At 37.6% G+C, this 16,256-nt stretch overlaps 1 protein-coding gene across 13 annotated transcripts in view; it reads left to right on the top strand.

Annotated features, from left to right (window-relative positions):
* The window catches only part of PAK3 (p21 (RAC1) activated kinase 3), a 240,498-nt gene that overhangs the window by 165,758 nt on the left and 58,484 nt on the right, over nt 1-16,256 (top strand). For all 13 annotated transcript variants that reach the window (XM_045523142.2, XM_045523137.2, XM_074359933.1 and 10 more), the window contains 3 exons: nt 4,390-4,490; nt 10,043-10,196; nt 11,552-11,589. In XM_045523142.2, the coding sequence (XP_045379098.1) occupies nt 4,390-4,490; nt 10,043-10,196; nt 11,552-11,589 (293 nt within the window). The remainder of the gene's footprint in view (nt 1-4,389; nt 4,491-10,042; nt 10,197-11,551; nt 11,590-16,256) is intronic.

The raw sequence follows: 16,256 nt of genomic DNA, 5'->3' as shown, positions 1-16,256 counted from the left end.
ATACTCATTTGTGCTGCTTCTCTCTGCAAACATCAACTCAGCTCTGAGAGCTGATCAGGCTGAGTCTTACGAGCCCAATATTCAGGTTAAGCTGAATCTTAATATAAACAACCAATGCTCACAGAATTTTCAGGGGGAGCTACAAACATTTTAGTATTCCTTAAAGGAAAAAGAAAGAAAAAAAGTTCTCAGCTAGGCTCCATTCAGTCACTAAACACTTACTGAAGACTAGGGCTCAAATTTGTTGAGTTTTTTTTTTTTAATGCTACTGAGTAATAAATAGTATAGCTCTTAAAAACTTAGGTTCTGTAGACACAGTTGGGACCTAGATTCAAATCCTGGCTCTGACACCTGCCAGCTGTGTAATCATGGATATGTGGTTTAACTTCATGGAGTCTCACTTTGCTCATCTATAAAACAATAAAAATATAATAATACAGTAATAGTAAGGCCTGCCTTTTAAGATTGTGGTGGAGATTAAATGAGATAACCTTAGAAGCACTTTGCACATGGTGAATATTCCATAAATGATAGTGATTATGTGTGCAGACATAAACCAGGTGCGAGGAATGTGAGCATGAGTAAGATACAGTCTCTGCTGTCAAGTATCTCATATTTTAGCTAGAGAGATAGGTGTGTAAAGAAGAAATAACAATTCAGCGTTAATAAGGGCCAAGCTCGGAGTATACACTGGGTAGTTTTATGGAAGTGTGAAGAGAAGGACATTTAGCTTTGTCTGCAGAAAGAAGAGAGAAAAGACTTGCCAAAGGAGAGGAAGCCCAAGAGTGAGTCTTCAAGAATAAGGGCTAATGGGAGTGATCCACACAAAGCAAAGGTGGGGCAGGCAGTAAGAAGTAAGACTTTCCAGGCCTCAGTCTAGCATGTGGAAAAGCTCGGCAGTATGAGGAAAGCTGGCAGTGGAAGGAGCATGAAATGGATCTGGAACTGTGGGGGCCATGGCAAGAATAGACAGTGGAGAGGCAAGCTGGGAGCAGCTCATGCAGGCCCTTGGCTGGCATGCTGAGGAGCATGAACTGTTAACATATGGATAATGGGGAGTCATTTAAGGATCTTAAAGGCAGGAATATAGTTAGACATATATATTTTTAAAAAGTTACTCTGGCCACAGAGTAATGAATTGCAGGGGGCGCCTCAAATTGGAGGCGGTAAGACCAGGTGGAAAATGCTGGTGCCTTGGACTAAGATAATGGTTTGTGGAGATGAAAGGAAGAAGATGGATTCAAGATGAGTTTGGGAGATAGTCTAGTGAGAACTTGGTGACTGATTAAGACAGAATTAAAATAGGAGGTTAGGGTATAGCTCCGTGGTAGAGTGCGTGTCTAGCATGCATGAAGTCCTGGGTTCAATCCCCAGTACTGCCATTTAAAAAATAAGTAAACCTGATTACCTTCCCCCACTGCCAAAAAATAATAATTTTTTTTAAAAGACAGAATTAAAGTAGGAGTCAAGCTCCCAAATTGATGATTTGGGCAGTTGGGCCAGTGCTGAAATATCCAACATAGTCAAAGTAAGCATGTGCCTAAGGCCCAGTAAATCAGGGCACTCAAAATGTGGGAACATTTTGATTTGAAATATATAGTAGTTTTTTTTTAAGACTTAAATTAATCATCATAGGATCATGAACTTTTGGGGCTTCCTTACCTTTCTTATGCTTTAATATTGTTTTTATTTGAGAGAGGGTCATAATCTTTTCATTGCTTACAGCCTCCCAAAGAGGTGTCCAAGACCTTAAGTCTTCTCTGATCTGGGTGGTGAGTGGGATCATTTCAGGGAGAGCATGGACACTGGAAGAGAAGCAAGTTTGGGCTTCCCGCCTCTGTTTTGATTAGTCACGAGTGAAGGGAATGACATAATTAGGCTGGTAAGGGACTGGCAATCAGGTGGCCTTCTAGGGAGAAACTATTAAGCTGATTCACATAACTTAGCCCAAATGGAGTGTTTACATCTAAGTCAACATGCTTCAATTGTGCAGCTATTACTAATGGAGAAGTAGGGGGAGCCTGTTTTCTGGCAAGAGAGTTCCTGAATGCAAGTTGATATAATTAGGGATACAGACTAAGCTAGGTGTTCTCAACCTGACGTCCAGGGGAATTTGGAACCCTTGAAATTATATGCAAAATTGTGTATGCGTGTATAGTGCACTTTTATAGACAGAAGTACCAGAGCTTTCTTCAGATTTTTCAGAGTGGTCTTTGACCCCAAAAACGTTACTAACCGTCAGGAGTAGATTTACTATGAAATGAATAAAGCTGCTTCTTCAGAGTTTCTCACTTTGCCTGGGATTCTTCCAAGACTCTAGGAGGCACCCTAGCAATGTTGTATTGTTTTCACTTAAAGTGAGCTCTCCTCTCAAATTACATAAAGTGTTGGGTCCCACAAAATCTGTATCTACCCCTGCCAGCCACAGATTAGGAAATTACCCAATATAAGTTAGTATCTGGGAGTGGATGCCATCCAAGAGAAATGAATGCCAAAGACTGCGCTAGGAAATACAGAAGAAGAGATGCCAATCAAATAAAGAATGGTCACCGAGGGAGGGGGAGAATCAATTCACACTGTCAAGGAAGTAGAGAGGTGGTGAGCCATGTCCAACCTGGTGAGGAGATCAGGAAAGAGGAAAAATAAGAAAACGATTACAGGAGTAGGTGGGACACATTCAGCGGAGGGGCGAGAACAGAAAGCTGACTGTTCTGTTTGCCTTTCTAAACAAGTAAAAATGGTAGCTGAACAAATATAAATGGTAGCTACAGTCCACAAACATGCAGAGGAAGTAGAAGTACCAACAGAAAACTAGAATCTTCACTGTTAAGTTAAAATAAAAGTCAATAAAGTAGGCTCACTGTAAATATGGAATCCATGCTGAATTTTAAGTTAGATGGCCCATATATACTTTTCAAAATGAGTCCTAAATGTGTTCCATGGCTAGGCAGACGCTTTGAGTGACCCTTGTTCCCCTGCAACCCCCCTCCCAACCTTTCTTTCATAATCCTGTACCTTAATCCTCTTACAAGTTGAATTTCTGTATTTCTGTCCCGTATCTCTGTCCTCTGGCTGGAGATATGCCACAGTGAAAGTAGAAAGAGAAAAGAAGTCATAAGAATGACATTTGAACACGAAACGTTTTGAATTTAAAATTTATCCTGGTTAACCCGCAAAACCAGTAATCCATTATGGTTAATCGAATACTGTCTGAAATTCAGGCCAAGGAAACATCTGTTTAAACCAGAATGTTCTAAATTGGCCACCCTGTCAATTCTAACGTTGATTGGTTTCAACTTGGGTAAAACTGGTTCATGCCGAATTACCCAGTATTAGGAGAGTGGGTGTTATTTTTTTGACCGTGAAATGTCACCTTATTAGAGATACATGCTCAGATTTGCTGATATGTCTTTTATGGAAGCTACCAAATGCCATTTTACAATGTTTCCACAATAACTTCCTCCTGGGATCTCTTGAGATAGTCTAATTTCATTACAGTTCCCAACTTAATTTCTTCAGTGATTATATCTTTAAAGGCTTTTGACTTATTAACTATGGACATATTATTCATAATTGTGTCACTATGAAAAATCTGTTACTTGAGAGTGGTTTTGAGTGGCTAATATGATAAAGTATAATAGGGATATGGAAAAAATAGCTACAAACTAGAATGACTAAACCAAGGAATTGATTCGAGGTCTCTAAGAACTAAATAAAAATTAATTCAGTAAAAAGCAGTAATTTGGGTTTTTTTTTTTTTGCTAGCAAAGTGCTGGGTAAGATATGATTTAAAACATTTTAATGATAAAGAAAGATTTGCAACATTATTGATTTGCAATAGTATTCTCATTGAAAGAAAACCAAGAGTCTATTAAGATATGCTTCACAATATAAACATGTAAATTAAAGAAGTTCTAGCTACTTGATATTTAGCAATAAGTTTAACATGGAAACAATTCATAACACTTTTATAGATAGCTTAAGCACTTTTCTTTCCTATCCCTTTTAACAGTAAGGCTTAGCTTGACTTGATATCAAATGAATTTCTTCATTAGTAAGTGGTATTTGATCCAACAAAGCCAGTTAAACGCAAGATACCTAGATACGTGTTAGTTACATCATTAGACTAGTGAAGAACATAAATTAGTTTGACTACAAGTTTTGATTGAATTGGACTTTGAAATTTGTAAATTATTTGGACATAACCATTTTATCGAACTCTTAGCTGCTTTTTTAAATAAAATTATAAATTCTGGAGTTAAATATTGTTAAAATCATGTTGGAATCAATTGTCTTTCAACTTTGTAATTGTTTTGATGAACCTAATTGTACAACTTATGGATGCCAAAACTATATCCAAATAAATACATGTTAACATTTTGCCTTTAGCCAATAAGAAGAAAGAGAAAGAACGCCCAGAGATCTCTCTTCCTTCAGACTTTGAACATACGATTCATGTGGGGTTTGATGCAGTCACCGGGGAATTCACTGTAAGTAAGCTCCTTATTTTGTTTTGTAAGCCATGAACAAATTCCTTTGTGAAAATAGGTTTCAAGGAAGACTTGCCACATCCCAAAATATCAGACTTGATGTTTTGCGGGATTTCAAGGAAGATGAACTTTGCCTAGACCATCACAGATGGAACTAGAGAGTGGCAAGAGTACTAGCAAAATTATTTTGTCCATCTTAACAACAATGTCTGCTCGTGATTAGTCTTCAACTTGATTGAAAATGCTAATTGACTGTGGCACAGGAGATGTAGTCCTGACAGACAGACTCAGCTTGAGCCTGTTCTTTATCACATGGAATGAATCAGAGAACCATTGCCTCAATTTGGCCAGTGAAGACAGTCCATCTGAATAATTCAGGCTTTACATTGGAACCTGGATTACTCAGATAAACTAACCAAAAATCTCTGTAAAATTAACCTTTTCTTCACTTTGATTTCAAGAATATAGCTTATTTTTAAGCTTATTAACAGGTATATTTTGTCAGCATTCAAACAACAAGCCCCATATTTCAGGAAGAAATATTGATGGATATATCATGTATGCTTTAGTGGTTATGTGCCAACTTTTATATATATACACACACACATACATATATATATACACAATCCACAATAAATACCAATAAGAATTCTCTAGAAGAACCATAGCTATAGGTCCAATCTTTCTTTGGATATCTGTTGTGCTCAAATAGTATACAATCTCAGATCTATGACATTTTATATATTTTTTTAAAGATCTGACATCTTTCTTTTAGATGGATGAAGGAAAAGATGTGGCTAGAAACATGTCCTCAGGAAGATCTACTACTGTTTCATACTAGTAAGGAACTCAAACAAAATGTGCATTCTGAGATAATGAGTAATTTTGAATGCATTCTGGAAAAAAAATCTTCAATAGAACCATCACCATCGATTCTTGGTTCTTAAGCTAGAGATAAATTTAGATATTCAATAATTAAATTTCCTATTTCATAACATGATGGTTAGTGAGCAGATTGTGTCATAAGATTAAATGAAAAAAAAAGAAGGAACAAATTAATTTGATTTGGGGAATCAAACCATGTTTCTGAATTGACAGACAAATTATTTTTTTCAATTCAGGAAATAAACAGTATGCGAATGAAATGGAAACTGAGTAAATATCTTAGCCTTGTAAAGTGGTATGAGCAGATTATTTGTATGTTCTCAGTAGCAAGCAGAAGAGAATGTTAAGAAGTACTGACACTGATTAAGCTGAGATACCGGTTTAACCAATTTCATCATTGGAGTCAGAGACATTATTCAAATGGCCTTGAATTTGAGCCCAGCCTGTGTTCTTTGCTGTGTTTGAGAATATTCTCTTAGCTACACTTAGAAAATACAACCTCACTGTCACCACTACCACCATCATCACCACCACCAAAAACAAAAAATATATATTTTTTATAATCTGAAAAAGTTTAGATTTTACAAAATTGTAAACAAAGAGATTATGATTTTTTCTGAAATTTGAAACAGTAAAAACACTTTAATCATTTTAAGTTTTATCTAAAAAACTCTTCCCTTTTTTATTTTGAGAACTCTCTTTCCAGTTCTGACCTTTTTGCTTTCTATGTGCTTTTCTTCTGTTTAATCTTCTTTTATGTTTTATTGTTGTCATTCCAAGTTTTCTCTTTTCTTTTTTCTTCCATTTTGTTTTCTGATGTGAAAGTTTTCCCCTCCACTATTCTCATGTGACATTCTGGTTCCTTTCCAATTTTCTATCTTTTCCACTCTTTCCTACTTGCTTGACATCTTTTGATGTAATTTCTCTACCTTCACCTTTTCTTTGTTCTTTATGGGTTCTGAATGGAAATGAAGGAAAGTGAATCACCATCATCCTGCTGATTATAGACCAGCCATTTTCACTATACTGTAAATTAGAACCCAAAGAACCAACAAGAGAGGGATGGGGTGGGATATGTGATGGGCAGTCTCTCCAACTGTGCAAAACAGTTGGATGCAAACCAAACAAAAAAACTTTCCCCTCCTCCCAAAAACCTAATCTGAAATAAAGTGTTTGGATGCAGTTGTTAGAAATCCACTGAATATATAGATAAGACACAGGCTAAATTTGGAAATCAGGTGTACTTTATTATCATGTGGATAATCTTTTCTATTTGTCCCCACGTTATTTTTAAAGATACCAAATTCTGCCTTTTTTTTTTTACTATCTTACTATCGTAACCTATGATTTATATTTACTAACTTTAAAAATACCAAATGATAGTAAGCTTTAAAAAGTCATTTTATTGGTAGGATTTAGAATTGGGTCTTAAATGCCACAGTACCAGTAATTGAGAGTGCGTGTGTGTGCGTGCGCGCATGTGCCTGCGGGGAGGGGTGTGGACATATTACTAAATGTGATCATTGAGGTTGTTGAGGTTGAATTTTGAGCAGTTTGTTGAACTGTCTAGTCAGGTGTCTTACAAGGACCTGTTGTTTTGAATATTTGGACACTGAGTTGGTGTATTGCTTGGTGATTACCCTTTGGCTCATTGGCCCATAAAACCTTGTACACTTGTTCATCCACTTGGACCCTGAGGTTAAAATTAGGATGGGAGGTGAGATTTTTTGGGGGTATTAAACTATTACAAGTCCTTACCCTTTATATTGCCATTTTTGTCCCAAATACTTCAGAACTCCCCCTTCCAGACCTCTAGACCTGTGACGGTCGCTTCAAGTCAATCAGAGGGAAAAATGGTATGAGTGATATCAATTATCATTTCTTATGATAAGATAAATGCTTGGCCTGTTGTATCATGCTGCCATTCTCCTGGGCTACACTGGACACCCGCCCCAGCTTGATGTACATCTAGTTGTTATTATATACATGGTCAAGCATTGATATGTGCGCCTGCTTCTGATGCTCACACCTCTAGGTCTCCATTAGCTATCTAACTTTTGGGATTTGTACCTCAATTTGGAGTAATGAGTGGCTGTCTGATTATGTACCTTTGTGGCGTACATTCAAATTTTAGTGTCAGGTTTCATTGATTCACTGGTTTATCTCAACTTAAAAAAAGCAAAAAGAAATTGTGTCAGCAGTGTAGTCACGTGGTAAGTATAGTTGTCTGGAGACTCTTTTGCCACCAACAGCATTTTTTCCTGCTGTCTAGTGATTGCAAGACTATTATCACAAAAGTTTAGAAGTGCCATGAGAATGTATAAATAACTGCAAATATTCTAATGATTATGGTAATGATCATGCCAGTGATGTCTGCTCTAGTGGTTATGTGCAATGCATACCTGGTTTTGTAACACTTAATAACTCCTTTGGCCATTACAGTATTAACCAAATGCCATTAATTGCACTTAGAATCAGAACTGGGATCATGCATGGGCTCCTGAGTTCAAATTTTTGGCTTAAGGCTTTAGCATCAAATTGCGTGATGAATGCATGTAAAAGTGTCCTTTCACTATGCTTGGAGTAACCCTCAAAAGGCAGGAATCAAAGACCTATATCCCAGATCAAACTAGTTGGGTCAAAGCATGTTTCTGTAGCGTCGGAGATAATATCTTTATTTAGACAAAGCTGTTACCTTATAGCTGATCTTATTTTTTGGGAAGTGGGAGTTTGGAACTGCAGCATTAAAATGGACATTATTCATAATATGGTTTGAAATGAAATGGTTTCCCTTTCCCTGGTCTAAATGCCTAAGAAATTCAAACATAGAGTCTGGCTGTGTGGGAAATCCTTAATCTAGTTTTCTCTAAGGCAGCCATGACTTAAGCTCCAAAGTACAGAATCATCTTAATGAGGACAAAAGGTTAAAATTCAGCATTACCATATAACTATTCTTTGAATTTTAGCCATACAGACACTTCCAATGGGGAATTGAAAATGGTTCACCAGAATTGGGAACTGAAATTTGTAAGTTCGTCACATGGCCATTGGCTAGCTGTGATCACCCAGTTGTAAAAACAACTTACAAGTGATTGCTGAAGCTTTTCACGATGCCATCCTTCTTCCCTCCAAAATCATGTTTCTGCCTTCTAGTAACTTCTGCAGTCATTGAATGGTAATTCTTATTACTGCATATTTATGGAGGAAGCATCTGACCAAAAGTGGAACTAAGCATCCAAACTTTGGAACATTGTCGTTTTCTCTGTTTTCTTAAATCTGTTGTCCTGTAGCCTGTCCTGACCCCGATTTAGTTAATACCTCCCTATTTTCATAACCGCCCCACTTTAAAAGGGATTACCCCCTCCCCATTCAGACCCATTGGTTTCATCTCCTCCCACCTTCTAAGTTGTCCCACATTCTGTTTTAACTTTCTTTTCTTTCTTTATTTACGTCCATTACAGCCAGATCTCTATGGCTCACAGATGTGCCCAGGGAAGCTCCCAGAGGTGCGTCACAGGCCCAAAAGAAGCTTGCATCAAAGTGCTTCTTTGAGATGTCATAGCACTGCAGCAGCAGGTTCATGTGTGTGCAGTAGAGTTGTTGCTTGGCTTATCTCACTTTTTTGTTGTCATTCCCAAACTCTGGAGGCCCACGTCACACATTGTTTTGCCGAGACTTCATAGGACAAAGCCACAGAAATTGTGTCTAGATGCACTGCAGGAATAGTGTGTCTGTTTCTCGCTCCAAGTTGTTCTTGGAGGTTGGATAATTATGAAATGGGGACATCTGGAGGCCGAACACGTAGGAAAGAATGCTGAATGCTCAATGCAAAACTAACCTCTCTGTGTAATTTTTGCAATTCTCCTGGGTTCGATTGCCAAATACTCCCTCCTCTCTCCTCTAAATGCTTCTTATTATTGTAAATTCTCATAAGGCTTTGGCATGGTTGTCACAGTCCCCAGGTTCTATGTGGCCAATGAATGAAGCAGGGAGGAGAGGACGGAGGGAGAAGAGGAGACAGCTGCAGGGAAAACACCCAAAGCAGCATTAATGTTACTATTTAGCATCACAGTGGTTATTCCTCCTCCACAATTCTATTTTTGTCTCCTCTCAATCCCCCTTTACATTAAAAGTTCTAGACCCCACCCCAAATTACATTTGATAATCACAAAGTATGAACTGACCAAGGGTGAGGATTTCCTTGTATTCTAAAAGATACTCTAATTTCAACATGCCCAGAAACAGCTTATGTGATTCCAGTCATGTAAAATCTATTGATCTGCACTATACTATGCTGTGCACAAATTTAGAGAAGTCTTGCTATGTCTGCCCTGAGTCACCAGAAAAAATAAGCTAAGCCGTAAACATCATTTCATGGATGAGCAGAGTTAATATGGAGGTGATTTTCATGCGCTTTTTTTTTCTATCACAGTCATACTCCCACCCACCCTTTTTAAGTTGGATCCTAGTTTTACCTATGTGTTTTAATTAGAGAAGAGAATGATTGCATTATTAAGTTACTAACTTTAAATCTAGAGTGTAACTTCAGTTTCCCAAGTGTAATCCTACAGGTAGCATGGGCTTCTTGGTGAAGAACTTTACTGGAACGTGAAAATGGAGCTGCTGAATGTTCTGAGGTGCCATTCTTTCCCTTTGGTTGTCCACAGGGAATTCCTGAGCAGTGGGCACGATTACTCCAAACCTCCAACATCACAAAGCTGGAGCAGAAGAAGAACCCACAGGCTGTTCTAGATGTTCTCAAATTCTATGATTCCAAAGAAACCGTCAACAACCAGAAATACATGAGCTTTACATCAGGAGGTAAGAGTAAATCTAGGATATCAAAAAGTGAAGTCGTCATTCTAATCTCAGAACCTCAGGATTGGAACAGAATGTCTGTAGGGCATTTGAAGTCAATTCTGGTCCCTTCTCTGAATGACTTTAACATAAAGTCAGCCAAAAAATGAGTTGGAAGTTGAAGTTGATCTTAGGAGATTTATAGCACTTGGGTGATCTTAGAACTCAAATAAGGAAATTGTTCAGTGAAGCAGTAGTTTTCAGTTTGAATCAGCAGTCACAATTGTTGTTTTGTCTCTTCACTGGTGTGAAGACACTCAGTCACTTAGGATCAGGCCTTGTAATGTGTTCATGAAGTAAGAGATGTCTGGATCAAACCATGTTCTCTTGAAATTTATTATATTGCCTTAGAGTCACTGAATTGCCCCATGATGACACAGCACAAATTTTGTGGTTGCTAGGTTATTTTGATCAGATCTCAAAATCAGACTTAAAAAAAAGAAATCATGTCCTGGTATTTATAAGAGACAGAAATGGCCATGTTCCTGCCAAATCTCGATTTCATTTGCTAGCATGTAGACCCAGCCTTTGTTTGAAGCTTTGATGTTCAAATTTCCACTATAAGCACCTGAAAAAAACACACCAGACAAAATTTTTGCAATTTGAAAAAGATGATCTGGGTCGCCTCTCTAAAACAATTTGTTGTTTTACATTTAAAGAAAGAAGATAATACTATCATTAGTGCCCCAGCTATAAAGAGTCCCCACCTCTTGACATTGGTTTTACTAGAAGCAGATTTTCAAAATTTATTCTTTATTCCATATTGCCACTGCTTTTTTAACCCTTTTATTTTTATGTGTCAAATTCTCTCAGTTTACAAAGGTGAAATCCTGAAAACTATGTTAGAACTCAACAGTGTCTGAGTTATTGCTTATTCTGAAATTCACCATATATTCTTGATGCTCTAGTGTTGAGACTAATAGCATAAGAGGGGGAGGGGAGGAAGAGAAGGAAAAAGGAAGGAATGGTAGAAGGGAAGAGGGAAAGGAGTGACAGAGGGGGAGAGGGAAGGAGGCAGTCGGGGAGAAGTTCTGGATATAAATGTGTAGAATCATACCAATCAGGAATAGTAACCTCAACATTCCCCAGTATAGATGAGATTCACTGGAGGCCTTCATTAAGATCTATAAGATGGGGTGGTGAGAATATGGCAATGATGTAAGAGTGTGAGCTATTTTAAGAAAAACTATGTCATTTGTCATAGTATCTATTTAATACTGAATTGGAAAATGTCCTTCTGATCAAACACATGCAATTTTTTTAAGCATGGTCTCTAAATGAGGCAATCTTTTTGTAATATCTTTATCTTCACTTTTCAGACAAAAGTGCACATGGATACATAGCAGCCCATCCTTCGGTAAGTGAAAAATTGAAAACAGTTTTGTGTGACTAGTGTTTCTAGTGGTCCAACAGAGTATAATTGTGTAGATCTAGTTTTTAGATACACATAGAATCTTTTAAAAATACTTTTAAAGGTATAATTTAGGTACATGAAATTCACCCATTTTTTAAGTGTACGATTTGATGAGTTTTAGTAAATTTATATACTTGTGTTACCATCACCACAATCCAGTTTTAGAACACTTTGACCATCCCAGTAGGGTCTCCCATGTCTGCCTATAGTTAACCCCCATCCACCCCACCCTAGCCCTAGGCTATCAATAATTTGGTTTTATAGGTTTATCCTTCTGGACATTTCATGTAAATGAAATAATATAGTATATGACCTTTTGGATTGGCTTTTCACTCAGCTGATGCTATTACGATTCGTCCAAGTTGTATGTATCAGAAGTTTGTTCCTTTTTATCACTAAGTACTATTCCATGGTATGGATATATACCTGTTTGTTTAATAATTTACCCACTGAAGGGTTTCTAGACTATTTACAGTTTTTGGCTTTTAAATAAAGCTACTATGAAAATTCATAGATAAGTTTTTACAAAGACAAGTGTTTCTATTTCTTTTACATGTAGAATCTTGAAAATAATAAACATAATGATAGAAACTTCTCTTTACTGAACAAATGTGCCAGGCATTGGGCTAATAATTCTTTATATTCACTAACCTTTCCTACAACCTAGTTAGGTAAGTCTTATCATTGTCTCCATTTTACAGATGAGGTTCAGAGAGGTGAAATAACTTGTCTAAGGTCATACCATTACACCTTTTGCTGTCACCTGCTGCAGCAAACTGAGATGCAGTGAGGGAGGCGACTTTGCCCAAAGTCATGTAGATAGTTTTATCAGAGATATGACCAGAAAATCAGTAACCAAGCTCCAAGGCCTAGGAAGTACTTTAGTATCTGAAAGAGTACCCCACACAGAAAATGATCTTAGACAAGGCTTCCCTTTGTATGATTTTCATTTTGATATCCTGATAGAAATTATTTCCTGCCCCATTTGCTTCCTTAGGAGTGAAATAATTACCATTAGTGAAATTTTCCTAACTGCTTATTCAAAGTCATGGACAATCAAGTTGAGTCTTCCTTTTATAGGGGACAAACATGCTAACCTACTTGGTGGTCACCCTGGGCAGTCAATGTGATAGCAGTAAATCATTACTGGTAAAGACTAAAGGTTCTGAAATAGTATGGCAGGTCGTCAAAAATTTTGAAGAGAATTACCACATGATCCAGCAGTTCCATTTCTAGATATATACCCAGAGGAATTAGGAGAAGGGTCTCAAACAGATATTTGTACACCCATAGTCATAGCAGCATTATTCATAATAACCAGAAGGTGGAAGCAACCCAAGTGTCCATCCACAGTTGAATGGATAAACAAAAGTAATATACCAATACACTGGAATGTTAGTCTTAGAAAGGAAGGAAATCCTGACACATGCTACATGGATGACCCTCAAGGACATTATGCTAAGTGAGATAAACCAGTCACAAAAAGACAAATACTATATGATTCTACTTTTATGAGGTACCTAGAGGAGTCAAAATCATAAAGACAGAAAGTGGTTGCTGGGTGAGGTGGAAATGGAGTGTTGTTGTGTAATGGGTATAGAGTTTCAGTTTTGCAAAATGAAAAGAATTCCGGAGATAGACAGCAGTGATTGGTTGCACAACAACCTGAATAAACTTAACACTCCTGGACTGTACACTTAAAAATGGTTAAGGTGATACATTTTATGTTATGTGTGTTTTACCACCATTAACATAAAACTTTAAAAAGGAGTAGAGGCTCTGGACATAGGTGTTTAGTCTTATTCCTCCACTTCCAAGCTAAGGCACTTTGGGAACGTGGCTCAGCTCCTGTGACCCTCTCTTTCCTCAGCCTTAACTGGGAATAATAGCAGTACCTACCTCCTAAAACCTGTGTGCATATTGAATGTGATAAGGCATATAATATACTTCGGACATCACCTAGCACATACTATGTGGTTATTACATGTAAGCTACTTTCGCTACTATTTTTAGATGGCTACAAAGACAAAAACTCACTCCTCACATGAGACTTGTATGAGGCTGCCATACTTGTGCCTTGTTCAGAATTCTCAAAACAGAGCAGAATGTCGCCCTCCCAGTCTCACTGGTCTTTTCCCTCCTGCCGCTGCTTTGCCATGACAGCTTCCTGGGCCACATTGAAAACAGCACATGAAGGGAGGTAATAGCAAAGTGGGAAAGACAAAAATGCCAGCTTTCCGTGATCAACACATACCTTACTGCCCTTGATTTAATTACTGTCACTGTTGTGCAATACTAGATAGGTATCTTGGCAAAGAAAGAGTTGCTGTTTTTTTAGGGAGCTCAGTTATTTTAAACACCAACCTGCTAGGATAGTCTTTGTATTGATTTTATATATCTCTTAAAATATTGGCTTTTTTTAAGCTTGGTTTTACTTGTAGAATTAAAACTAACTCTACATAATGTTCAAAATATTCCATCAGATCAGAAAAAAACTGATGATCTCACTGCTTGGAGATAAAACAAGTGGATATTCACTTATTTAACATATATTTATCAAGTGCTTCTTTGGAGCTCAGTCAGAAAATTGGAGCTCAGCCTGGTAAGGGAAGAGAAGTATGAACATAAAGGAGCACAGTACTATATGTTATATACCATAAAATCTGTCCATTTGCTATGAGAATTCAGAGAAAGGAGATTACTTTTAGCTGGGGAGGAAGAAGGACACAGGCCCTTGTCTTCAAAGGCTTAAGCTAGTACAAAATAGGCACTTGGTATGTATTTGTTGAATGTTGATTCCAAAAAATGCTTCATATAAAAGGTGGAATTTGAACTAGATCTTGAAGGTCAAATGCGATTTGGATCTACAAAGATAGAGAAGGTCATTCTAGGCAAAGGAAAAGCATGATAAAGGGCAGGGTAGTTAAGAGAGCAATGGGGCAAGGGAGTGTGGGTTTGAATGAAGACTGAAATGCAGGAAAGGGCATTATAGGAGTTAGGCCTTGAAAGTTAAGTTGGAGCCAAGTCATAGAAGCCCTTCAATGGTACTCTATGGAATCTGGCTTGTGTAAGTGTACAGTGGGAAGCCCTTGAAGTTTTGTGGAGCAGATGCTTAAAGCTTATGCTTTAGAAGAATGAGCTGACAGCAAATGTCCAAAATGAATTAAGGACAGAAGAGAAGAGTTGATGAAGGGAGGCTGACCGGGAAAATATTGCAAGCATCCAAGGCCAGAGGTGATGAGGGCCTACATGAGATAGTAGCAGTGGGGATGGAGATTAGATTCAAATTCCAGAGATGTTTAGGTTATTGATTGGATGTTGGGGGAAAGGTTGAGGTCAAAGATGACTGCGGGCTTTGAATGATATGTGAGTGGCCAAAAGGATGAGGGTGTTATTTTTCAGGAGATGCATGCTTCTGTGAGAAGATGCTGAGTTTCCTATTGGAAAGTTTGGGTTTGGAGGGCTGGCAGGACTTCCAGATGGAGATGATTAATTAAACTACCTAAGGCTGGGTTTCTACTCATTGAATGAACTGAATTTAGACCCTTAAGGTCAGGATGGATCACTTTGCTGAGACTCAGTAACTTAAGGAATGGGGAATTGCACCTTGTGTTCTCCTCATGGTTCTAGGAGGAGATTGCACTTCCCACTGCTCATGGGTTTTGGAATTTTTGTTTGTTTGTTTTGCATTAGAAACGCTCCCAGTAGACCTAGCTATCTGCAGGATGTGATGTAATGGATTGATTACCCCTTATAGACATAGCCTAAATTGCTCACAAGTTTCGGCATCTTCTAGTAGCCTGGGTGGGAATCAAAATAAAAACAATGTTGTTTTCTCTAAATGTGTTAAACTAATGGCTATATAATTAATATTGAATTCAGCGATGCCTCCCATAATCATATGCTTTACTGCTTTGCTGCTCAGTCGTGATAGCTTCTTTGATATTATTGTTATTAGATGCTGAATACTGTTCAGGGACCTACTCTTCAGTTTGAGGCTACTTTTAAATTTTTGTATTTTTATTGTACTATTGAGAGTGAAGTAATGCATTGGGAATCCTGAGGTAGTATTTTGAGTGGAAGATAACAGTGATAATATGAATCTGCCATGATTTGTGCCTAGAGAACCCAGGTGTACCTTTGGACAGATTACACTTTTGATTTCCAGTCCTGGTTTATTTTGTTTATCTAGATTAGTGTTTTTAAAACAAATCCAGTATGCATTAAAATTGCCCAGGGAGTCTGTTAAAATGCAGATTCCAGGTCTCCACTCTCTGAGATTTGGAATGGAACCGTGAAATCTGAGTTTTAAAGAAGCACGAGGAGTGGCTCACAGACCACATTTAGCATTATCTAAAGTCTTCAAAGTCCTTATTTTTTATTTCTTCAGTCTTTAAAAATTAAGCTGTACACCAGAAACCAACACAACACTGTAAATCAACTGTGTATCAATTTAAAAAATTAAGCTCAAAGAAAGGAGAGTTTCTTAAGGTAGTTTCTCTAGCTAGTGTATTCTCTAGAGTATTGTTTACAATGTGGAGTCCATGAATGGGCTTCAGAAGGTCTATGAACCCTTGAAATTATACATAAAATCATATGTCTACCTGTAT

The sequence above is a fragment of the Camelus bactrianus genome, chromosome X, assembly GCF_048773025.1.
Source record: "Camelus bactrianus isolate YW-2024 breed Bactrian camel chromosome X, ASM4877302v1, whole genome shotgun sequence".
Classification (NCBI taxonomy): Eukaryota; Metazoa; Chordata; class Mammalia; order Artiodactyla; family Camelidae; genus Camelus; species Camelus bactrianus.
This window is presented reverse-complemented; position numbering and strand designations above follow the sequence as displayed.